At 41.8% G+C, this 24,496-nt stretch overlaps 1 protein-coding gene and 1 non-coding gene across 2 annotated transcripts; both read left to right on the top strand.

Annotated features, from left to right (window-relative positions):
* The first annotated feature begins 196 nt into the window (after window positions 1-196).
* Window positions 197-24,048, top strand: Cwf19l1 (CWF19 like cell cycle control factor 1). The gene is made up of 14 exons (XM_021644663.2): window positions 197-298; window positions 2,470-2,554; window positions 3,433-3,511; window positions 4,286-4,387; window positions 6,382-6,596; window positions 8,335-8,453; window positions 9,592-9,676; window positions 11,024-11,164; window positions 12,388-12,499; window positions 13,607-13,686; window positions 20,041-20,250; window positions 20,970-21,089; window positions 21,820-21,917; window positions 23,446-24,048. Exons 1-14 carry the CDS (start codon window positions 276-278, stop codon window positions 23,588-23,590), a joined length of 1,614 nt encoding a protein of 537 aa, XP_021500338.1. The 5' UTR covers window positions 197-275; the 3' UTR covers window positions 23,591-24,048.
* On the top strand, window positions 20,638-20,783 carry LOC132652042 (small nucleolar RNA SNORA12). Its single transcript, XR_009589537.1, has one exon. It is a non-coding gene; the product is annotated as a small nucleolar RNA SNORA12 (small nucleolar RNA).
* Window positions 24,049-24,496: the final 448 nt, after the last annotated feature.

Here is a 24,496-nt window from a genome sequence, read left to right as displayed (position 1 = left end):
CACGCGCGCGCAGTTCACTAACTCCAAATGTTTCTAAAACAAACACAAGAAAACGCAATATATATATATATTTTCATTCCTCCATCCCTTTCACTGCACAGTGCTCACCATAAAACCGCGGAGAGAGTTTTATCCCTCCGCACGCCCTGTAGTTAGGTAATTGCTCATTGGCTGAGCTGTGTGATGTCATATTTCCGCGCTCCAGCGCTCTAACTTGGAGGCGCTCCCGTGTCCCACGCTTTGGGTTGCCGTGCCTGCACAGGCTGTCGTTACCGATGGATCAGAAGCCGCTGCGTCTGTGAGTGCCCTTGCATCGGTAGACTCAGGGACGTAGGAGGAAAGGAGAAAAGGCGAGGGGCGCGCGGAGGGGCGGGGGGCTTTCTCCAGACCGGAAGGGGAAGGCGGAGGGAGAGGGGGAGGTCGCGGGGCTTCTGGGAGCTGGAGTCGAAGCTTCCTGCTCTCCTGTCCCACTTCTGTTTTGCCCTGGTGTCTTCAGAGCCAAAGTCGAAGGCAGCTAGGATTAGGTAGAGTGATGGCAGAGGGAGAAAGCCCAGGAATTGATGGTTTATTAAGCACGTGTAATCAGTAGAGCTTGGTGATGTTTTGGTTGTGAGGAACTCCCACTACAGGACACTCTGAATTTCCGTTTTCAGCTATTGGGATCAGAAAGAGCTGTAAAGGGGCCCACATTCAAATAGTGAATATTGAGTTTGCCTTCCAGGAATTGATAATCAACGGGGACTGAAAAGATTTTAGCGGCTCTTAGAGAATAAATTAGACGACATAGTAGTTATGACAGAGTTTGTTCTGAAATGGTATATGGGTTCTTGAGATTTTGAAAGACAGTGGTTTTTTTGTTTTGTTTTGTTTTTGTTTTTGTTTTTTTTTTGGTTTTTTTTGTCCAGGAAAGCTACAGAGATTTACTAGGCCTTGATGGATGGGAAAAGTTTTGAGGATGAGTACAGAGGGGCTGTTGCGGGGGGGAGAGAGAGTGAGAGAGCGCTTTCCTAGAGAAGAGCGGGGACAGAGTGATCATTCTGCAGTTTGGGAAGAGTTTAGTTAGGAAAACTTAGAGAAAGTACTGGAAAGACAGGCCAGGACCTCAGGAAAAACTGTTTCTACAGGAAATTGGGCACCACTTAATGTTTTTAGGAAGGAACATCAAACTAATGGCTGTGTGTTGAATGAGTAGAAAACAGAAAGCACTAGTTTATCAAGTACAGTCTATCTTGCATCCCAAACCAGATAAACTAGGATTCTCTACCTCTGCCTCATCATAACTCTTGGTTGCTCGGCCTCCTTCATTCCTACTTCTCCCTCATCACCCATCCTACTTCCCTCCTTAGTTTGTGTTCATACTTTAAGCTCCTCATCTGTTTTTCTCTTCCCTAGTGTCCACTGGCCATTGCCCGTGTTTACACTTTCAGTTGTAGTTAACTGTTCCTCTAGACCATCATTTACTGGTCTTAAAAGTATTGATGAAACATGTACAAGCATATCATTATGCTGCTTGAAAATGTTCAGTGGTAGGAACAATAAAAGAACACCAGAGAGACATACTGACAAAACAGTAGAAACTGTAGTATTTTTAGTTAAAAGGCATTAAAATAAATAAGGGCTGATGAAATGCCCCAGTGAGTAGCAGCATTTCCCAGCAAGCCTGATGACCTGAGTACAGCCCCTTGTGACACACATGCTGGAAGGAGAGAACTCTCTCCGTGGCACAGGTATACCCTCCCAACATAATCCCTCCCCCAGAGTAAAATACAGACAAAGGACTATGTAAGTCAGAACATCAATGTTAGAACAAGTCGTATTATAACTTGGGATGGTCCACCTTATAAACCTCAGCTTTTGCCATTTCTGCTTCCTGCTCCATAACACTTTATGCTTGCGTCCTGCCTTAGCCTTTGTTAGGATTGAAGCTTCTCTTACCTTGTTGTAAACTCTGTGAGGCTTTAAATGAGTCTTCCTGCTCTTACAATTCTGCTGTGTTCTCAGGACAGTATTCGGCATAGTGGGCTTTTAGTAGTGTAGTTAGTTGTTCAGTTGGTGTTTACTAACTGGTAACTGATGCTGTGCAGTGAGGCCCAGGCAGTGGAAGTAAGGAGGAGAGAATGGTTCTGAAAAACCTTTGGAGAACAGGATACTTGGACTCAGACTAAATAAGGGACTCACTGACTCTTAGTGATCAAGTTGGTGATAAACCCATTCTCAAAGTCTGTAAATGAGAAGGAGTTGGCTCAGTTTTGAAGACATGAAGTGCTAGGTATTAAGTATGAGCTAGGTAAACTGGAGATGTTGGTGAGATCTTCAGGAAACTCAGCCTGGTGGCTAGGAATGTTTGATATGCACCAAACATCAGCGGACTCCAGCAGAGCCTGGTTCATCTCTCCAATCCAGAAGACAAGTACCCATGTGCTGGGCCTACAGATCTGAATTGCTGTAATGTTCATCTCTCATTTGCAGCTTGGCATGTGGAGATGTTGAAGGAAAGTTTGATGTTTTATTCAGTAGAGTTCGAACAATTCAGAAGAAAAGTGGAAACTTTGACGTAAGATGATCATTTTTCCTGAAATTTTACTACTGTGGTCAAACATTAAAGTGTAGGTTCTTTGTTAATTTTATGGCTGACTCTTCATTTTTTGTTAGGTTGATTTTTTTTTTTTTAATAGTAGTTATGGATTGATGTGTTAAGGGAGACCTATATACTGTTCATTTCCTTATACTGTTTGAATGTAAATCTTGTTACTTTCTTACTGTGCCAAAAAATAAGAGAAACAAACAAACTGAACAAATCTAGACAGTTCTGACACCAGGGTTTGGTAAGCACACATCTGCTTCATGAGTGTGTGCTGTGGATTAGATCAGAAAACGTGCAAATGCTTCACAAAAGGAAGAACTGGAAATGAATGTTGTGTGTGTGGCTGCCAAGTAGATTATGAATTTCTGGGATACAGGAGAGCATTGTAGGCATGGGGAGAATTTGTTCATTGGGTTAAAGGTTAAGTAAAAACAGTAGGCAGCAAATGTGTTCTTACGCCCCACATTTCTGAATTCTTATATTTAAGCTTCCCATTTAAGAGAAGGATTCTTTAAGTGTTTCAACACCACTGAGTATTGCAATTGAGGAGAAGTATAAAAAGGCCCTGGGAACCTATGGAAAGCACTTACACTCTGCCTTCTGAGAGTTCATTTCTCTCCCCACCCCCAACTTGGATTTGATAGACAGTGCATAAGAGTTTAATAATTCATAGAACTATCAGTTAATTAACTATTCTTAAAGATGTTTTGAAATTTTACAAATTAATTAAGAATAAATGCTTGGTTTGAGACTATTAAATTGAGTAATTAGCTGAATTTTACAGCCAATAATGTAATGTTTAATTTTTTTGGTTTTAATCTCATGTGTCTTTAAAAAACTCATTTTAGCTGCTGTTGTGTGTAGGAAATTTTTTTGGCTCTCTCCAAAATGCTGAGTGGGAGGAGTACAAGACTGGCAACAAGAGAGGTACAGAAATTATTTTTATTTAATGTGTGCTTTCTAACAAAGTATCAGGGGCTGTAGTTGTCGGGCTGTTTGTCACACAGTAGTTGCTGACGATTTCTCTCATGCATTGGTGAGCGTAGCTGCTTTTGGAGAGTTTCTCTCTTGCCCTTGGTAGCACATGCCCGCCATGCTAGTACTTGAAAGGCTAAGGTAGGAATATCTTAACTCCATGACTGGCCAGCCTGGGCTACATGTTAGACTGTCTAAAACAAAGAAAATAACGACGAGTGTTATGTCCCTCTTGAACCTGCATTGAGCCGAAAATAATTATATATATATATTCCATTTTTTTACATTTTGCATTCAGTTTCATTCTGCCCATAGAATGCTCGTTTAGAATGGCAAGAACTGAATAAGTCCAAGTAAGCTTTTTTGTTTTGTTTTGTTTTTTTTTTGTTTGTTTGTTTTAGCTTAAATGTTTTTTTATCAAGTGCTTTCATTTTAGGCTGTTTTCTTCAATATATATATGTGTGTGTGTATATATAAGCACACACACACATACATACATTGACCATCTACTTTACCATGGTCATCTTTGGCCTGGTGACATCATTTAACAGTCAAGCCGTAGAGCTGGATTAGGATCTTACTGGTGAGCATGTTCCACTCTGAGAATGGCTATGGAAGGAACACACAGGCCCTTTGCTCTCGCTGTGACAATTTTTCCTATGAGGAAACATTACTCAATTTTCAGATCCACTAACCATATGGTGGCATGTCTGCTTCTCTCATTAGCTCCTATTCAGACATATGTGCTTGGCGCCAATAACCAGGAAACAATAAAATATTTCCAGGATGCTGATGGCTGTGAATTAGCTGAAAACATTACTTACCTGGGTAAGTTAAAATTTTTTTAAATGAATTTTAGTAAAAACATTCCAGGGATTAATATTTCGGGAAAACTTTTGACTGGATTCTTCTGCCATTACTGCTTGAGAGAGTAAGGATTTTGTTTTGTTTTTCCCTTTGGTGAAGATTTTTCCTCAAAGCCTGTGTCTATACCCCTTTGGACAATGATGTTTTTTCTTCATTGTCTGTTTCCCCTCAGTCTCCTTGTGTTCCTGTACAGGAACCAGAGTGACCAATTCTGTGGCCACAATATATGGAAACTTAATGTACACATTATGTTCAAATAAAAGAAATTGCATCCTTACACAGGTCTTTCTGGATACATATACTTTACTTTCTAATTTGGCTTCTAACTAGCTTTACTGTAGGCTTCAATCTGAGGCTTTGGCAACTCAAATTTATAGTGTTCATCCTGTTTTTTATTTTTGTTTTTGTTTCTTTTGTCTTTTTTTCCACTTTCAGGGACACTAATTCCAGATTAAAGGTGCTCACAGCCCTCTGCATTTCTTCAATTTCAGAACAAAAGCAATTGTCAAGTTTTGCTATTGCCCTCCTCTGCACCGTCTGCTGTTAGTTTACAGTTTTTTGGATCATTCAAGTCATTATTTTCTAAAGTGCTTCCTTCACATTTCTTTGTGGTCTTCCATCTCTAAAAAGCATCTGTATTTCCTTTTTTTTTTTTGGATACAGAGTTTCTCTGTTTTAGTCTTGGCTGTCCTACTAGAACTCACTCTGTAGACCAGAGATCCATCTGTTTCTGCCGTGAGTGCTGGGGTTAACGGCGTGCGCCACCACTGCTTGGCCGTATTTCCTTTGTTAGAAAAGCCTTTCTTCACCCTTTCCACCATAGTCTGTCTTTGCTTAATTTAGTCTTGCATTGCAGTTGTGGTGCTCATAGAAACAATTTCAGCTTTCTCCAATTATGTGAGACTCCTTTTGGCAAATTGCTGAGGGAAAGTTTTTAAAATATGATTTAAAATTTAGTATTATATTATTATTTGTATTACTGGAGATCAAACCCAGGGCCTCACACATTTGCTAAATATGTATTCTGCCACTGAACTGTATCTCTATGGGTTCTAAAGATTGAGCTAAGGTTTCTAGATTGCGAAACAGCCATCTCACCAGCCTTTCTTTAAAAAGATGATTATTTTCTGTGTGCAGGTGTGTTGCCTACAGATATGTTTATATGTGTGCCACAGGTGTGTTCTCTTCAGATCTCCTGAAAGTACAATTACAGACCTGTGTGAGCCGCCACGTGGGGTTGGAAACGGCACTAAATCCTCCAGAAGGGCAGCCAGTGCCCTTAGTGCCTGCGCCTTCCTTCCCCCCACCCACTTGCTTGCTTGTTTTTAGCTGCAGTTGTGGGACAGACATTTTGAAATCTGAACATGGGCCTGACTTGTGTATTTTTTCAGTTTGTATTAAGTGCATTGTTACATTTGTCACCCATTTTATTTGATTAAGTGCACTGAGCCATGTCTTTCAGCAGTGGTCTTGTCGGACCTATGATAGCCTGAAGCGCTGCAGATGATAGTTCTTTCTAGAGTTGACCAATTAGTATAAACTTTGGGGAGTTGGTACAATACACATGAAAATTAAGCTGAGAAGAGGGTCAGGCTACTAAGGAAGTGAGTGAGGGGGAATCAAGGAGCTAAGAGAACCTTGCTGAGGGGAAACAGGTGCTCCAGTTCAGTTCAGTGTGCAAACATCAGGTTTAGAGAATCTGAGTGAAGGGTGAGAGGCCACCGGAAGTTCCAGTTAGTGACCAGCAGCCTCCACATAAGAGCTCTTCAAATATATGGAACAGGGATATTGGGAGAACCAGGAGACTGGATCCACGCAGCCAGAGGGGAGCTGTAGGGAGTACACGCCTTCAGGCAAGTGGAAAGGCAGGAGATGGAGGCATGGGCAAAGAGAGTGAGTGCCATGTGTCCTTCAGCAGTTTCTACTAAAACTCAGGTGTTTTTCTTTGAACCCAGGTCGAAAAGGAGTCTTCACTGGAAGCTCAGGGCTACAGATTGCATACATCAGTGGCATAGAGTCCTTAGAGGAACCAGTCCCAGGTTACAGTTTTAGTCCCAAGGATGTGTCTTCCCTGACAACAATGCTGTGCTCAGCATCCCAGTTCAAGGGTGTTGATATCTTGCTCACGTCCCCATGGCCCAAGTATGTGGGGAGCTTCGGGAATTCCTCTGTGAGTAGCGCTTATTTGTTGCAAGTTTAAAGCAAATTATATTGGCTTAAGTTGAATTTTAAAGTTTTTCTCTTTATTTTGAATATTTTAACTCTTAATACCTTTTGCTAGAAATGTTTTGTGCAAATTTTCAAGATTCTAAAAGCTCCGTCTACTGACAAAAACAGAAGCTGATCTCATAAAAATACAATTTACAGATGAGATTGCTGAATGGTAATGATAAGCGAATGGTTCCTGAAATTATGTTCTCTACAAGTATCCTCCCTTAGCCTTCTTTATATACTCTGCAAGTTTATTAATTCTCAGTGGAAAGATTTATAGCTATCGACTTCTCTCCAGTTGCATTTATTTCCTCCCTCCATTCCAGAATATTGGCTTTTGGCTACCGAAATATATTTTAAAACTGGGTCATTGTGAAATTGCATCTAGTAATGTAAACATCTATAGATGGGAACAAGGTGCTGAAGAATGAATTTCTGTTAGGAACACTATTATTCTGGCATCCCCTGGCACCCGCCTGTGTATTTTTACAGTCTTGAGAAGGGACAGTTACCAGTAAACTATAGACATGGCCTAAGGAAGACTTTGGGAAGGTTGTGTAAGAGTAGAAAGCATCAGCTGAGTCTTAGTGGAGGGAAATGTAAGATTGAATTTGAGCATAAGGCCCTCACAGATAGATTCAGAATTGTGAGTGATGTTCCAGAGTGTGTGTATATGTAGATCAGTCCTTGCAGACTCAGCACTAAGTGTCTGTGACCAAAAAGTCAGCAAGATGCCAGGCGTTGTCAGGGAGAGTGTGGAAAGGAAAGGAGCCTCGTTTCCCCTGCCAAACTGTGGCTCCTCCACTTCTAGAAAGGAAGCTCCTCATTCTAGGGAGACATAAAAGTCAGCATGGGGCAGCAGGGGTGGAAACTGGTCAACGTTTATAAACAACCATACAAGATTTTTATGGGAAAGAAAACAATCTACTTAGCTAATTTTCATAATGCTGCCACTAAGTCCAAGGTCAGTCACCCACCTTTTAGCAGAGACTTGAAGAAGGAAATCAGGAGACAAAGCCAGCAGTGTTCTGTGAACAAATCTACTGTGATAAAATATTTTACTTGCAAGCTTCTATTTTTTTTTTGTTTTGTTTGAGACAGGGTCTCTATGTAGCCCTGGCTGGCCTGGAACTTGCCATGTCAGACTTACAGAGATCCTCCTGCATCTGCTGGGGTTAAAGGTACCTGTAAGCTTTTTAACAAAGGTGTAACGGTTGTGCCATTTTCTTGACTGAACAAAAGAAAGGCTTATGTGTTCATGAGGCCCTGGAATGTTTGCTGCCTCCCAGGTTCTCTGGATACTAGTGTTTATTTTCTGCATTCACCATGACTTAGTAACTTTATCAGATACACGTGCTCTATAAAGCATGCTCTGGAGATGATGGTTTATAGGCTCTAGGGAGAGACCTGTTTTCAAAAAGGGGTCTTAATGTGTGTTTCAGAGGTTACTATGGAGGGATTGATTGCCTTACCTAGTACCCTCTGGTTTCCAACAGTTGTGCCATTTCTGTAATTATAATGTTTCAATACTTTTATATGTTTATTGCCCGGGATATGGAGCTCACTGTGCAAATCCTGCAGTATACATTTGTATCTGTATATGAATTTGAAAGATATTTCAAAACGTTTTTTTTCTTTGCATTTGCGTTTTTCATCATTCCTGAGTCTGTGTGGATAACCAGGTTCCTATTTACTAGGGAGAAGTAGACACCAAGAAATGTGGGTCTGCTTTGGTCTCCAATCTTGCCTTAAGCTTGAAACCGAGGTATCATTTTGCTGCTTTGGAAAAGTCGTATTACGAGAGACTTCCGTACAGGTGAGTGACATCTCATGGTTGTCTATAAACTTACGTCATCTTGTTCACTTTTAGCCATAGATCTTGGTTCCTTCTAGTACTAACGCACCAAACCAAGTGATTGACTGTGTTAGTTTCATTTATGTTGCTGTGGTGAAATATCATGGCCAAAATCAACTTAACGAAGAAAGGGCTTGTTTTAGTTTATAATTCTGGGAGCCTCCATCATGGAAGGGAAGGCCTAGCACAGGAACAGGAAGCTGGCAATCCACCTTAGTAAACGTAGCCCTCATACTCCATCATCTGGCTCCAGTAATCAACATTTTGCTCATTTTACAACTTTTTAAAGGGCAAAAGTTGGAGTTTTGGTTCTTTCAGAGGTGTGATCTCATTTGTTTTATCAGGCCCTACGAGATTAGGGATACATAAGTCCCATCAGAGTGCTAGGTAATTTCTCTGAGGTCAGATGACCTGAGGGGAATTCAAGACTTTCCCTCTTTCATGACCCTGTGGAATCTTATTACTTCACAATTGTGAATCAGAAGTAAAATGGTAGTCTCCTGCTCTGTCCCTGCTCATCACCCAGCTCACTAAGAGTGCTCCCTCTCACTTTCTGCTTCACACGCATACACACGTTTACATCTAGGTTTTAGAGAAAATGTGTAGTATTTGTCTTTCTAAGTAGTTCATGACTCTTAACATAATGATTTCTAGTTCAGTCCATTTTCCTGCAAATGTTGTGCTCTTGTTGTTATTTATAATTGAAAATTCTGTGTGTGTGTCCACCATTTCTAAATCCATTCATCAGCTGAAAGGCTAGGTGGCTCCACTATTCCGAGTGAAGATGTAAACATGGACGAGTTGTTTGAACACAGCAGGGTCACTTGGCGGCTTTGACTTTGGTCTGTGAGACGGCCCCCGAGTACTGCACAAGCTCATGTTCCCACCCGGCAGCGTTTAAGGGTTTCTCTTTCCCATCCCTCACCACTGTCTGTGGTACCAATTAGGATGAAGTGAAAGAAGGAGGAGGAGCTTTTTGGGGAAAGGGGATGAATTAAAGCAGAGTAGAAAGACTCATGTATGAAATGCCATAATAAGACTTACTGTTTTGTTAAATAAAATAAAGTGACAGGGCTGTTATCTTTCCAATACATTTTAGAAACCATGTTGTTTTACAAGAAAGTGCACAGCATGCCACTCGCTTCATAGCGCTGGCCAGTGTTGGGAATCCGGAAAAGAAAAAGGTAAAGATTTAAGTGGTTGGTTGGTTACTTGGCTTTCAGATATTCTGGCTCCAACTCTGAGTTCCCAGCAGCCTCAGCAAGTCCTCTGTAAAGGTTAGGTTTCCTTGAGTGCTTTGTAGGAGGCCTTAGAGAAAGGCATGGTTCTGTGGGATATGACAGCAAGAAATGGTCTTCTTTTCTTTCTGCACCCATGTGGTTGCATCTATTGCTCATGTATGGGCTTGCCCTCAGATGATATGTGTACTTGCTTCTCGAAGCTTCATTTAGCTGAGATAATAAAATCCTTTCAGGAATATTCTTAAAGCCAGGCACAGTGGTGCACGCCTTTAATCCCAGCACTCGGGAGGTAGTAACAGGCAGATCTCTCTGAGTTTAAGGTCAGCCTGGGATACATAGTGAGTTTCAGGACGGCCAAGGTTGCATACTAAGACCTTATAACAACAACAGCGAACAAAACAAAACATTCATGCATGCACACATGTATATATGTACGTATGTACGTGTGTATGTATATTAGGCCTTCCTTGGCTATTAGTTATATCTGGAATTTAGAAAATAGTGCAATGTGAAAGAAAATAAAACAGAAAAGTAAGTTGTATTTTTCACTTCCCTGGGAATGTTTCGCTAGTGCTAAAAGTTAGACTGTTGCATGAGACAGCTAATACCAGAATAAGCAGTCAGATGAGAAAACAGGCGGAATAATCTTCCTCTGTAAGCTGGTTGTTTAATTAGAATTAAACTGAAGATAGTGTATCCTTATGACTTCAGGTTTCATTCCCACTGTTGTGTTGAGGTAAAGCATGTATTCATGCCAAAATCTTTGATCCTATGCCATTAGCCCAAGATTTATGAAATACATTTGAATTGTTTTCTGGTTTGCTACTCATCCCTAAGGACAGTTATCAGCGTATGTAAGAACTGTGCACTGTCAGAGAGGGAAAGCTTCCCTTTCTAGTTGGAGCGTTCATTCAGAAGACGGAAAGGGAGTACCATGATTCTGCTGACGTAAACAAAAGATGTGGTGACAGGAACTGTCTTCAAGGCAAACTGAACAAGTCCCCCTGAGCCTTGTAGTGAGGGTTGTCACTGTCCCCTACCCAAGTGAGGAACCTAGTCTGTCTAAGGGCTGGGGCTTTGGTCTGTCACTTGTTACTGTGTGAGTCCTCATTAGCCACTGCAGAGGCTCCTGGGGTGGCATTTGCTACACTGCTGTGTATTCTCATAGCCACAAGCAGGCCTGTAATCTGACTTAATGTCAGAGACTTTCAGTGAAGTTGTCATCATAACAGGTTGATCAGAGTGAGACAATCAAGTATTTCCCCTAACATTACACTTTCTTTTCTGGAGTATCTTTATGCATTCAGTATTGTTCCCATGAAGCTGATGGCTGTAGCAGAACTGGTAAAACAGCCTCCAGATGTCACTGAGAATCCTTACCGAGACTCTGGAAAGGAAGCAGCTGTAGGAAAACAAATTCCTACCCCTCAGGTAATTTCCAGTTGAAGGCTGGGACTCAGGGCCAGGTTGCTCTTTGTGGGTATGCTTTTTGAGGTTATAGTTTCATACATCAAACAATTTCAGGTTTTAATCACAATGTTTTTTTTTTTTTCTCTTGGCAAATCATGACAATATTTAGAAGATCCTGCGGGGTGGTTATGGTGCACGCCTTTAGTCCCAGCACTTGGGAGGCAGAGGCAGGCCGATCTCTGAGTTTGAGGCCAGCCTGGTCTACAGAGTGAGTTCCAGGATGGCCAGGGCTACACAGAGAAACACTGTCTCAAAAAACAAAAACAAAACAAATTTAGAAGATCCTAATAGATTGTAATCAAGCTCAAATTTTGAATTGTATTTTGGGGTTAACAATTACATGTTGAGTGTTTGCCCAAGTCGATTCACACTGTTCTTCCTTGTCCGAAGTTGATTATTCTCAGTTTTTAAGGCAAAGGTCCATTGGTAGCAGAGACTTAGGATTTTATAATAATTTCTAGTAGAGATACAAGATTTACTTTGAAGAGGTTTCTTAATAGCAGGCTTTAGAAAATAACCTTCAAACCAGGCGTGGTGATATACACCTGTGATCCCAGTACTTGGGAGGCAGATGCAGGCAGATCTCTGTGAGTTTGGGACCAGCCTGGTTTAAAAAGCAAGTCCAGTATAGCCAAGGCTATACAGAGAAACCCTGTCTTGAAAAAAGGAAACCAACAAACTTTGTCCCACCAAAGCAAGGCCAATCACCTTTTCATGTTAGGATGCATGGTCTGTTTTCGTGGACTTTTCTGTCCATTCCCAAACAGTTTCTTGCCCTCTCTTTTCACCCTCCCTCCTAATGGCTCTTTCCCTCTCCTCTCCTTAGTTGACACTGGATCAGACTTGTTTCCTCTCTGAAATTTCAGTACTATTCTATGTCATTGGAAGACAAAGGAAAAAAATGTAATTGGGGTCATACTGCTCTTAGAAAAGAATTGCCCTACACCTTGCATTTTAGATTATTTCATAGAAGAGATAAATTTGTTAGTGGGTAAGTATGCTGAGGTGTGGGGCTGAGAGGCCAGGCGTCAGGGCTAGGAATATACTTCTCTTCCCTAAAGCAGGCAAGGAAGGCTGAGCAGAAACATAGATGTGAGTGGCAAGAAAGCTCCCTTTTGTTTGCTGGCTGGCTACTTGTCTACAGGCTAGCTGAATAACACGCCCCTCCCCATTGGCCATTTCAGGAAGAATCAACCTGTCAGTTCTTCTTCGATTTGAATGACAAGCAGGGACGGAAACGGTCATCCACAGGCAGGGATAACAAGCCTCCTCATGCTAAGCAGCCTCGAAAGCCTCGTGAGTCCCCTGGCCTCCCTGTGAGCCGTGACTGTTTGGGGGAGGGGTGTTTGGAAAGTGGCTCTGCTGAGAGCATCTTCTGGCAAAGAAAAATTTTACGGTGCCATTAGGAGCAAAGTGAAAAAAAAAATGGCATGGCATTGGGCTGTTTGAGACTTTTCCTGTAAGAACTATAGGGAAAGGTCTTTTTGTCTTTGTAAAACATGGTAAGAATAGAAAACTGATGTGAATGCATAAAATAATAGTGTAATCTAGCTGAGAAGAAGGACTTTCGGATGCTTTCATTGAGAGCCTCTTTCTTTTAAAGAGGTAAATCTGAACTTAGGAAGGTAAACCCATGGGTATGTGGCTAGCTGATGTCATAGCTGGGACTAGAATTGGGGTGCCAGATGGCCCCCACTCAGGTCAGTGTTCTTTCATTGCAGCCTATTGCCAGTTGCATGTTGCTTTAGTCAATAGTGATGATCTGTTTGTGGACCACCTACCTGTGGATTGAATATCAATTCAGAGGGCTTCAAATGGAGGTTTAGTTTCATTGAAAATGGTGCCAGGGAGCTGGGCGTGGTAACACATGCCTTTAATTCCAGCACTTGGAGGCAGAGGCAGGTGGATCTCTGTGAGTTTGAGGCCAGCCTGGTCTACAGAGTGCAATGATTCCAGGACAGCCAGGGTTACACAAAGAACCCCTGTTTTGAAAAACCAAACCAAACCAAACAAAAAATAAACAAATGAAAATGGTGCCAGGCATTGGGCAGTCATAGTGAGAAATACAAGTCCAGGCCATTTGACAGCACTTTGCAATCTTGGTAGTGTGTCTAGATGAGACAACTCTGAATAACAATGAATTATGTGTTTAAAGTCTTTAGTTATTGTTGGTATGGATGAGTTTACGTGCTGTGGTGGGCATGAGGAAATGAGAGGACAAATTTCTAGAGTGAGTTCTCTCCTTCCACTATAGGTTTGGGTATGGAATTCAAGTTGGCAGGCATGTGTGGCAAGCGCCTTTACCTACCGAGCCATCTCTCCAGCCACAAGGATAGATTCTGTAGGGTGATTACGTCTGTCGTGATTGGATCATAACAACATTTGCCTTTCTTCCATGTGAAGCTCAGCCTCCAGGACCTTGTTGGTTTTGCCTTGCCAGCCCTGAAGTGGAAAAGCATTTGGTGGTCAACATTGGCACACATGTGAGTTACTTCCATAGATAGGTACTTGGCTTTTACTAACTTTACATGGTGTCTGATCTGCTTACCAAATTTACTACTTTTCCCCTTACTCCCTCCCACCCTCTCTCAATCCTTTTCTCCTTTCTTCCTTCCTTTCTTTTTGAGATGGGCTGTCCTGGAACTCACCATGTAGAATAGGCTGGCCTCCAACTCAGAGAAATACTCCTGTCTCTGCCTCCCAAGTGCTGGGATTAAAGGTGTAACCACCATGAAAATATACTCATTTTTAAGAGTACAATTCACTGATATTTTAGTAAGCTTATTGAATTATGCAAATATCACATAATAGAGGTTTAGATGCCAGGTATGATGGTGCATGCCATTAATTCCAGCAGGCAGAGGTAGGTGATCTCTTGAGGTCAAGGCAGATCTGGTCTACATTGCAAGTGCCAGGACAGCCAGGGCACACAGAAACCCTTGTCTCAAAAACAAAAAAAAAGTGTGTGATACATAGATATATCACACATACATACATATATGGATATATGTATATATATGTGTGTACACACACAGAGAGAGATTTAGAGCATTTCCATCAGTCCAGTAAAATTTCTTAGATTCATTTACAGTTTCCATCCTCAGCCTTGGCCACAGCTTGAATGCTTTTTATCTTTTTAGGTTTGTGGGGTTCAGTCATTTCATTTAACTGAAATCATAACATATAGTGTGTATGTGTGTATGTATACGCGTGCATGTGTGTATCTGGCTTCTTTGACTAGCATCATATTCTTAAGGTTCATTCATATTGTATTTCATGTATAAATGTTTTATTCCTTTTTATTGCTAATCAAGGTTTTACAGACATAATGTTTTAGTTATTTGATAGACATTTTGTTATGGCTCTCAGGAATAATGTTTCTGGATAATGTTTGCATGTATTTGTGAGTATAAAACAAAAGTAGTATATTTTAATTTCTTTTGGATAGATACTAAGTAATAGAATAGCTCAATTTGGCACATTTGTATTTACACTTAAGGAAAAGATATTTTGTTGTTAATCATGTGTATGTGAGTGTCTTGTTGCTGTATGTACATGTTGGTATACAAGTGTGTACATTCAGGCCTTGGAACCCTGACATGAATCCTGGGAACTGAACTCAGGTCCTCTGTAGGAGTCGTATGTGCTCTTAACTGCTAAGGTCTCTCTAGCCCTGTCTGAACTTTTCAAGATGACTACATGACTTTGTGCTCCCACCAGCAACATGAGAGTTTGGCTAAGTCTCCCCTCCCTTCTTGATAGTGTTGGAGAGTGAACCCCAGTCTTGTGCATGTTGGGCAAGAACTCTGCCATTGAGATGCATACTTGGCCCATTGTCCTCCTCTTTGATTATAGATGTTATAGGGTTTTTTCTTTTTTAAAAATTGTATTATTATTATTATTATTATTATTTATTACAATTTATTCAGTTTGTATCCCAGCTGTGTCCCCCTCCCTCATCTCCTCCCAATCCTACCTTCCCTCCCTCTTCTCCCCCTATGCCCCTCCCCTAGTCCACTGATAGGGGAGGTCCTCCTCCCCTTCTATTTGACCCTAGCCTATCAGGTTTCATCAGGACTGGCTGCATTGTCTTCCTCTTTGGACTGGCAAGGCTGCACCCTACAGGGGGAGGTGATCAGAGAGCCTGTCTCTGAGTTCATGCCAGAGACAGCCCCTGCTCCCCTTATTAGGGAACCACTTGGAGACTGAGTCTATGGCTACATCTGAGCTGGGGATGCTATAAGTTTTATGGAATCGGTTTCACCAGCACTCCTTCCTGTCCCTTCTATAGGACAAATCTCCTGTATATTTCTTAGATTCATCTAGGTTTCATGGAGTTTTGAGTTGAGTTTCTTAATTCTTCACTGTTTTAAATATTTCTTACTGTTTTTCCTGTTTTAAATAGTAAATAGTGAAGGCAGTCATGTGTTGCTTATATATACATACTAGATTTAAAATGTTGATAGTGTTAGACCGGTGTTGTGGGTCATGCCTGTAATCCCAGCACTCAGGAGGCTGAGGCAGGAAAATTGTCAGAAGTTCAAGGTCAGCCTAGACTGTATAATGAGTTCTAGCCTAGGTTGGGCTTCAGAGTGAGGTTTTGTCTAACAAACAATCAAAACCACAAGGGTCTGAAGTTTATTAAAGAAACTAACGTGATAAATTCAGTTTGCCAGTCAAGGGCTGTGCTAGTCAGTCTCTCTCTCTCTCTCTCTCTCTCTCTCTCTCTCTCTCTCTCTATATATATATATATATATATATATATATATGCATGTGTGTGTGAATTTAATTTTGTTAGTTTTTAAATTTTATTTTGTTTTTAATCATGTTTATGTGACTGTTTGTTGGTATATGTACATATCAGCACTGGTGCCTGAGGATTCAGGCCTTGGATCCCTTGGGGCTGGAATGTGTGTGTCTGTTTGTGTCTGTTTGTGTGTGTGTGTGTGTGTGTGTGTGTGTTATTTATTAGAATGGCTTACAGTCCAGGAGGCTGGATGTCTCAGCTGGTCTTCAGTATATATTGGAATCCCAAAGAAATAAGCTCTAATGCCAGTGAAACAATGGTCTTGTTAGCAGGGAGAGAGCAAGCAGGCAAAGAGAAAAGCTTTCTTCTTCCATGTCTTTATATAGGATTCCAGCAGAAGGCATGGCCCGGATTAGAGGTAGGTTTTCCAAGCTAAAAAGATCTGCATTAAAGGTGTATCTTTCCAGCTCAAAGATCAGAAGTAGATCTTCCCACTTCTAATTAAGCAGAAATCCTTCACAGGTGTGCCCTCCGTTTTTGGGTTTTAGTTAATTCCAGGTGTAGTCAAGTTGACAACCAAGCCATCATAAGTATGTAGCTTTGTTACTATATACCATACCTGATGTATCTAGAATGATTTCAGTCCCATGATTGGCTGGTATTGACTTAGTCTATGGAGCTGATGATCCTGAGTATGGTGACCAGGCTAGATAAATCTCCATTGAATATCGTATGTCTCAGGGCAGTCACTCAGTTTCATATTTCAGGGTAGTTTTCTCCAGGCAGCTCGGTTAGATATTAAATACTCAGGCTCTGTAAAGATAATGGTCTCTTTCTTGCGGTAGAGAGCTCTAATCACCAGAGTTGCACTCTAGCTCCACCCCCGCGCCTGGTTTTGGATGTTCCCTCAGGCATGCTTCATGTGTGATGTTTCTGCGGCCTGGTGGTGCTCATCTGTTTTTCATTGATTTCTTCGAATTTTGGTTCCTAAAGGTGACTTTCCTTCGTTCACCCTAACAACCGAAAGCTCTTTTTTTGTGTCCTCCTGTAGACCAACTGGAGTCTCCCATTGGTTTTTCACTTGGCTTTCAAACTGTCTACACTTTCCTATGTATGTTTTGCATCTTAATTACTGGTACGATGTCCAGGTGTTCTGGAGTCAAGGCCTGGGACACACAGTTGGCCTGTGGTCCTGTGGATGAACCCTGAGAGTAAGCTTGACAAGGTTTTACTGTGTGGCTGTGCCGATTTTAGATCAGCTTTGGGCTCCTTGTCACTGGATTGTTTTATGCCATTCTCTCTCACCCCTGAAGTGAGCCTGTAGTGTACTCAGCCTGTAGTGAGGCAAGTATTGAACTGCCTTTTGTTTGGGAAGCATTAAGAGACTCAAGAGCCTACAATAGAAGAGGAGGGATTGGGGTGGATGGCCTGGCCTCATTCTCTTCTAGAGTTTGGGAAGAAATGTCCCTTCTTTTCTTCCACAGTCTATTCCCCAGGAAACAGGTCCTCTATATCTGAAGCCAGCAAATGGCACCTTTGGTGGTGCTTTTGACCAAGCTTCCAAGTGCCAAGTAGAAGGCCTCAAGAGCATTTTATCCTAGACTAGTGCCTACCTAGTAGTCAAATCTACATTGCCCTGCACTGTCCTTCTGAGTCTCTAGCAAAGGGCTTGCAGTCTCTTCTTGCAGCCATTCTTCTTGCTCTTCTTTTATTACGTTTTCCTTTTGGCTTTCTCTGCCTTTGCTGTGCTTTCCTTCTTCAGGAGTGTACATAAAGTATGCTAATGGCATGGGAACAGAGTGGTAAGTGGGAGAGTCTGCTGAGTCCAGAACAGCTATTGCAAGTCCATGTATCCTATAAGAGGAACATTCACTTAGGCCTTTTCTACATTGTTAGAGACTACTCAAGTATAGAACAGGGCTCGAAAGGGCAGGGACAGATTGGGAAAGTGGGAAACAGTTCACAAGAACTGGACGTACTACATTAGAGATGTTGGTAGCTGCTTAGTCTAGCCTTTAAATATCTGAAGAATGCACACTATAAAAATCTGATGTTCAGCTGGGGTGCAGTGGCACACACCTGTAGTCCCAGCATTTGGGGTGGCAGAGGCAGGTGGATGTCTGTGAGTATGAGGGCAGCCTGGTGACTTTGAGTTCAGGACAGCCAAGGCTACACAGAAAAACCCTGTCTTGACCCTCCCCCTTTTTCCTCCCCTCCACAAAAAAAAAGGCTTATGTTCATGGTAGTAGCCTGTGACATAAAGAAATGGCTCAAAAACAAAGGCTTCTACAGTAATCTTTTCAAAGAAATGTAATAAAAAGTGGGTATTAATAAAAACTTTCAGTGCCTCTGAGGATGTGGGGAGGATGTTGTTTGGCTTTTGGCAATGAGGCCCCTCCTCTGTACCTAGGCTGCCCTCGAATTTGAGATCCTCCTGTTCAGCCTCCAGAGTAGATACAGTTACACATGTGTATCACCATGCCATGCTCCTTGAGGTTTTGGTGAGCTTAAGTCGTGAGAAATCAGCAGTGGACATGTTTAGTTTTCTGTCAGTAGATCAAGGAGGAGCATGTTTGTAGTCAGTATATATTTTGTTACTAGACTTTCTCATTCAGCCTTAGTTTTGGGACCACCACACTAAAAGTATAATTTTTGTAAGTACCTGTGAACTCAACTATACTGATATTCCATGGCCCTTTGCCTGTTCCCTCAAAGGATCTTCCTCTCAAACAATGACTATTAAAACGATACAGCATGTTTTGATGATTTTGGTTTTGTTCTGTTATTGTTTTTGCCTGGACTGAGGCTAGACTTTAATCTTCCGCCTTCTGAGTGCTGGGATTAGAGGCATTCATTTTTTTTTTAAAGATTTATTTTGTGTGTGTGTTTCTATTAAAGACAATCATTGTTTAGAAAACAGAGCTCTCTGCCTCTTTGTATCTGTCTGAGTTTGAGGTTTTTTCCCCACACTATTAGACTGTCCACTTCCTTCTTTTTACTTTGTGTAATGTAGTCTGCACATCACGGCTGTAGGAACATGCATGCTGAACATGTTACCTTAGCTGTTTTTATGAGCCCAGAGTATATTAAGGATATAGATGTGGGGCTGGGTGTTCCTGGGGAGGAAGGAAGAAATCATTTTGAAATAAGTGGTTTTTTCTGGTTGAAGAGAAGGTGATAGTAACTGAAATCCACTTTAAAGTTTAGATCCTGGAAGGGATACCCAGGTCTCTTTAATCTGTAGTGTTTAAAACCAAACTCTTCTTGTATGCTTCTAGTTCATTTGATAGTTTCATGGAAATTTGTTACAACTGATCCCCTTCTTTAAAAGATACTTAAGAATGCTGTTCTAGTGCTCCTATAATCCCAGTACTTGGGAAGGCAGAGGCAGTCGGATCTCTGTCAGTTCAAGCCTGGTCTTAAAAAAAAAAAAAAAAAAAGCTGTTCTAGACCTTAAAATCGGATGTGTGTGTGTGTATGTCAGTGCACCACGGATATATTTGTTTCCTCCAAGACCAGACAGGGCATTGTATTCCTGGAAACTGGCATTACAGATGGTTATGAGCCACCGTGGGGATGGTAGGAGTTGAACTGAGGTCATCTGGAAGAGCAGCCAGTACTTTTAGCCACTGAGCCATCCCTCTAGCTCCTATTCTAAACTTTAAAATCAAGTCTTTAAAAATATAATTTGTATTAAGAGCATCTCAGGCTGGGTCAGGAGTCAGAGGCAGGTGGATCTCTGTGAGTTTAAGGCCAGCCTGGTCTATAGAGAGAGTTCCAGGACAGCCAGAGCTCAGTTACACAGAGAAACCCTATCTTGACAAAAGAAAAGAAAAAATAGAAGAGGAGAAGGAAGGAAGGGAGGAAGGAAGAAGACTCGAAGACTTTTGGATTAGGTGTGGTACTTGGGAGGCTGAGTCCGGAGGATGGTGAGTTTGAGGCTGCTCTGTACATGGTGTCCTCCTGTCTGGGAGGAAGGGACACATCTTGAGCATTTTCTCCTGTCCGTCAGGTAAATGTCTGTCTAGGTTTTTCTGTCTGGAAGATCATACATATAGGCTTGCTGTGTTATGCTGTGGTTCTTCTTCAGTGCTACCTCGCCCTGGCCAAAGGAGGCTTATCTGATGACCATGTGCTCATCCTGCCCATTGGACACTACCAGTCAGTGGTGGAGCTTTCGGCAGAGGTTGTGGAAGAAGTGGAGAAGTATAAAGCTACTCTGAAACGCTTCTTTAAGAGTCGAGGGAAGCGCTGGGTTCTATTTGAAAGAAATTATAGGAGCCATCACCTCCAGCTTCAGGTGGGTTTTTTCTGCCCAAGAACTTGGAGCTCATTCTCGGGACCTTGAGATTGATAAATATTTAAATAATGATGACTTCAGTATTTGATTTAATACTTAGGGCATTTATTATTATTTTCATGATAATATTTAACTGGTGGTCATTTAGAGGGCTAGGATTTATCTGCTGATAATCCCAGAGATTTACAGAGAAGTTCATGCTGGGGCTAAGTGAACAGCAGGAAAGTGTGTGCCCTGTTTAGAAAGAATGTGTAGTTACGAAAGGTTCCAAGGAAGATGAAGACATGGCCTTTGCTCGGTAAGATGTGGATATTTTGTGTGGCAGTCCAGCATGAATGAAGGCTTAGAAGTAGAAACTAGTACATTGGAATTTGAGTGATTTGTTTCTTTGGTGGTAGCGTCTTTCTGGTGCATTTGTTAAGTGTTCAAATGGGCCTGACTCTGCCACGTACATTATGCAGGAGCTGGCAAAGGCTTAGAGATAAAGTGGTCTCTCTTGAGTGTTTCCTAATGACAACTTGGCTCCTATATATGACAGGCTCTCATAAGTTTAAGTCCTACAGCCAGGCCGATGGAGGCCATTTGGCCTGAGGAGAATTTATGCTGAGGGGTGTTTCTCCACCCCAGTGATGGATTTGCTGTTTTCCTGAGATGTTAAAAACACAGTTTCTTTGAAACAAGTACAAAGAGTTTCTTCTATTCCTCCCATACCAATCCAGGTCATTCCTGTGCCCCTCAGCTGCTGTGTTACAGATGACATTAAGGATGCCTTCATTACCCAGGCACAGGAGCAACAAATAATGCTGCTGGAAATTCCAGAGCACTCAGACATCAAACAGGTGAAGCAGGAAGGGGTGGTGATCTCAGGGAGGAGTTCAGATCTGATTTTTGACATGTTGAGTCAGAGGTACTTACTGTCAAGCCATTCCAAAAATACTAAGGAGTGGGCTGTTTGGTACTAGAATATGGGATATTGATAAGATAGAATATGAGATATTGATATGTCATCATAGCAAAGTCTTGGTGCTGTCCTAAGAAGAGTAAGGAAGTAGACTTTTCGTGGAGCCGGGCAGATGGCTCCTGAGTACTTGAGTTTGATTTCCAGCAGCCTTGTAAAGGTCAAGTACTAGGACTGTGCCTGTGCCGCACGCACTCAGGAGGAGAGACAAGAGACTCTCTGGCTAGGCTGAAAGGATGCAGGCTCAGGGAGAGACCCTGTCTCAAAGCATGAGGTGGGAAGAATTGAAAAGTCACCCAGTGTCATTCTCTGCCTCCACAGGCATGTGGACACACCTGCGTGTGTAACTGCACACATGGGAATAGATGCACACATATGTAAACAACATGAATTAGATAAACAAAGAAAGAAGGCATTTCCTGAAATGGGAGCTTAGAAGGATAGGTACAACTGGGAATATATATATTGGCTTTTTAAACTCTAGCTCTGAAACTGTCTAACTTTTTAAATTTTTAGACCAAATTCTCTGCTAAATTGGAGTTTACAGGAGATGAACAAGTTTTTTTAATATAAAAGTTTTACTTGTCCTTATACAACTCTGTTTACTTCAGATTGCACAGCCGGGAGCACCGTATTTTTATGTTGAACTGGACACAGGAGAAAAGCTTTTCTACAGAATTAAAAAAAATTTTCCTTTGCAATTTGGGAGGTTTGTATGCTTTCACTGTATTTCGTATATTTCATTGGACCCATTATAAGCACGGTGGTGGGCTGCAAGGACAGTCAGTGAAAAACCAACTAGGGAATGGTCCATCTCCAGAAGCTTAGTCTTAGAGCAGATCTCGGTTACAGTCTTGTGATAGAGAAATTGATGTACCGTGAACAGGTAGGGAGGAACTCAGAGAAGGAAAGGCTCATTTCAAGGGGAAGGCTCCTTGAAGGGCCAAGAGTGAACTTAAGGGATAGACTGAAGAGGGAAAAGACAGAGTGAGAGTGCTCCTGTTGGAATAAAGTGCCACCATTCAGCATGTGCTGGGTCAGACCCGGGCAGGAACCTCGCATGCATTGTTTCATTTAACCTCCCAGTTCTGTTGTTTATATCCCATCATTCCAGTTGCCAGTGCCTGGAGCAGTGCCCAACAGAACTTAATGCAAGCTGCACTAATACAGTGATCATAAGTTACATCTAACTTTTGGATCCATGCAAATGGGACTGAGGTGTTTTTTCCTAACAAAATCTCAGTTGTTCGATATTACCAATAAAGACTCAGGAGCCAGATGCTGGAGTGATCAGCTAGCTCAGAGAGGCAGAGAAAGCTGACCTTCCTCCTCAGCCAAAGACAGCTCTCCTTCTCCACACTATCTCAAAACCCCTCAAACTGAATGTCCCTCCCTTCTACTTCCTTTGTGTCTCTGTCCTTCCTGACTTCCTCTTACTCTCTATGATTCTTTTCCTGTGTTCACTTCCTGTCAACTCTTGACCTATGGTTGATTTTAGTTAATTCAAGCTGAAAGCTGTTGGATTAAAGGTGTGTGCTAGGGCTGAGCCACACCACAACTAGAAACAGGTTTTTTTCAGTAAACAACACAATCTCAGGGTTCACAGTATGATAAAATATCTTGCAACACAGAGGGGCCAGTGAGATGGGATAGCCTGCTGCCAAACCTGATGACTTAGTTTGATTGTGGGACCTATGTGATATGAGATAACTGATGCCCACCATGTGTTCTCTGACCACATGGGTGCTATGGCACACATGAACCCATACACATAAATAAGTAAATATAGTTAAAAATAAAAAGAAAATGAACTGAATAATTGAATTTTTAAATTTTATTTAATTAGAGCTTAAATTTAAATAGCCACACCTGACTAGTGGCTACTCTATTGGATATTGTACCATAAGGTAAGTTAGGTAGCATGCCCATGGTCACAGAGTTGCAAATTCAAACCTTAGTGTGGTGAACACCAAGATGAGAGAGAGGTCTTTCACCTTGTTCTGCCAAGTTCTAAAAGCCCGTGTGAAGGGAATCAGAAAATCACTGATCTCTGATTTGCAGATCTTCTCCGACCTCACCCAGTGGTTTAGACTGGGCTTTAAATGAGCTTTCATTTCATTTAAATTAGTCTAGGACTCATTTAGTGAGTAGTAAGCAATCTGCACCGCTTCAGATGGTACTGAGGAAGGGGTGGCTTTCAGTTAGCGCCCTCATTTTGTCTTCTCTGTACTCTGCAGGGAGGTGCTGGCCAGTGAAGCCATTCTCAACATACCCCACAAGGCTGACTGGAGGCAGTGTCAAATCAGTAAGGAGGAGGAGGAGGTCCTGGCTCGCCGCTTCCGGAAAGACTTTGAACCCTTTGACTTCACTCTGGATGACTAGCCAAAGGGAAGGACACACCAGAGATTGTTCCAGCCTATTCTTAAAGTGAAACTGCCATCTCCATGGGGAATGCCTCCCTTCTTCTCTTCCATATATATTCATGGAGTCCGCCTATAGCAAGAGGCCTAGAATTGACTTTTTTAAAAAAGTTATTCTAACATAAAATTATATGTTAAAAGAATGTCTGCTACATATTTCTAAGAACAGCTGTGTTTGTCCACATCTTCACAGACTTCTTTGAGATTGGGTGTGGTAGCTCATGCCTGCGACCTCAGAAATTAAGGATTCATGGCAGGAGAATTGTGAATTCAAGACTATTCTGGTTTGCATAGTGCGTTCCAGGCTAGTCTGGGCATTGGTGTGAGACCCATCTCATCCCTCTCCCCTCCCAAAAAGCACAAAAATAATGTTTCCCAAATCTTGTAAATGGTAAAAATGTAATGCTTTTGTAAAGTCAACAGATGTCTTCTGTTTCTTATGACCACTGAAATGGAATTATGTGTGTGCAATAGAGACCAGAGCTTTATGGCCAGCAGTTATCCCAGAATAACACCAGCAACTCAGTCTGAGAACAGGAATCATGCCTAGCCTTTGCTATTGCTTTCTCACAGCATCATCTGTTAAAGAGTGCATTTCATCTTTCAGATGTTGAACTCTATTATGCTAAGCTTCAAGGGTATAGCCAGTGAATGTCCCAACATGGTGCCTGCTGTTACAGAGTTTATAGTCTAATTGGGAAAGGAAGTGGCAGGTTTAAGAACACAGGATGAGTTCTCTTTGAATGTGTTATTTTAGATGTTTAAAATACCTGAGTTATCTAATAACCTGAGTTACAGATGTGCCCAGATTGCCTAAAACTCATGTAGATCAGGATTGGTGATAGGGCTTTGAATGCATTTTAGATGT

Source organism: Meriones unguiculatus, chromosome 1 (genome assembly GCF_030254825.1).
Source record: "Meriones unguiculatus strain TT.TT164.6M chromosome 1, Bangor_MerUng_6.1, whole genome shotgun sequence".
In the NCBI taxonomy this organism is placed as follows: Eukaryota; Metazoa; Chordata; class Mammalia; order Rodentia; family Muridae; genus Meriones; species Meriones unguiculatus.
This window is presented reverse-complemented; position numbering and strand designations above follow the sequence as displayed.

Bases quoted from the DNA above. Each gene is read 5' to 3' on its own strand.
- Cwf19l1 (XM_021644663.2), top strand. From the start codon at position 276: ATGGATCAGAAGCCGCTGCGTCT. The intron at 8,454-9,591 runs GTGAGTGACATC...AATACATTTTAG, and splicing joins TACGAGAGACTTCCGTACAG to AAACCATGTTGTTTTACAAG. The intron at 20,251-20,969 runs GTGGGTTTTTTC...ATACCAATCCAG, and splicing joins GCCATCACCTCCAGCTTCAG to GTCATTCCTGTGCCCCTCAG.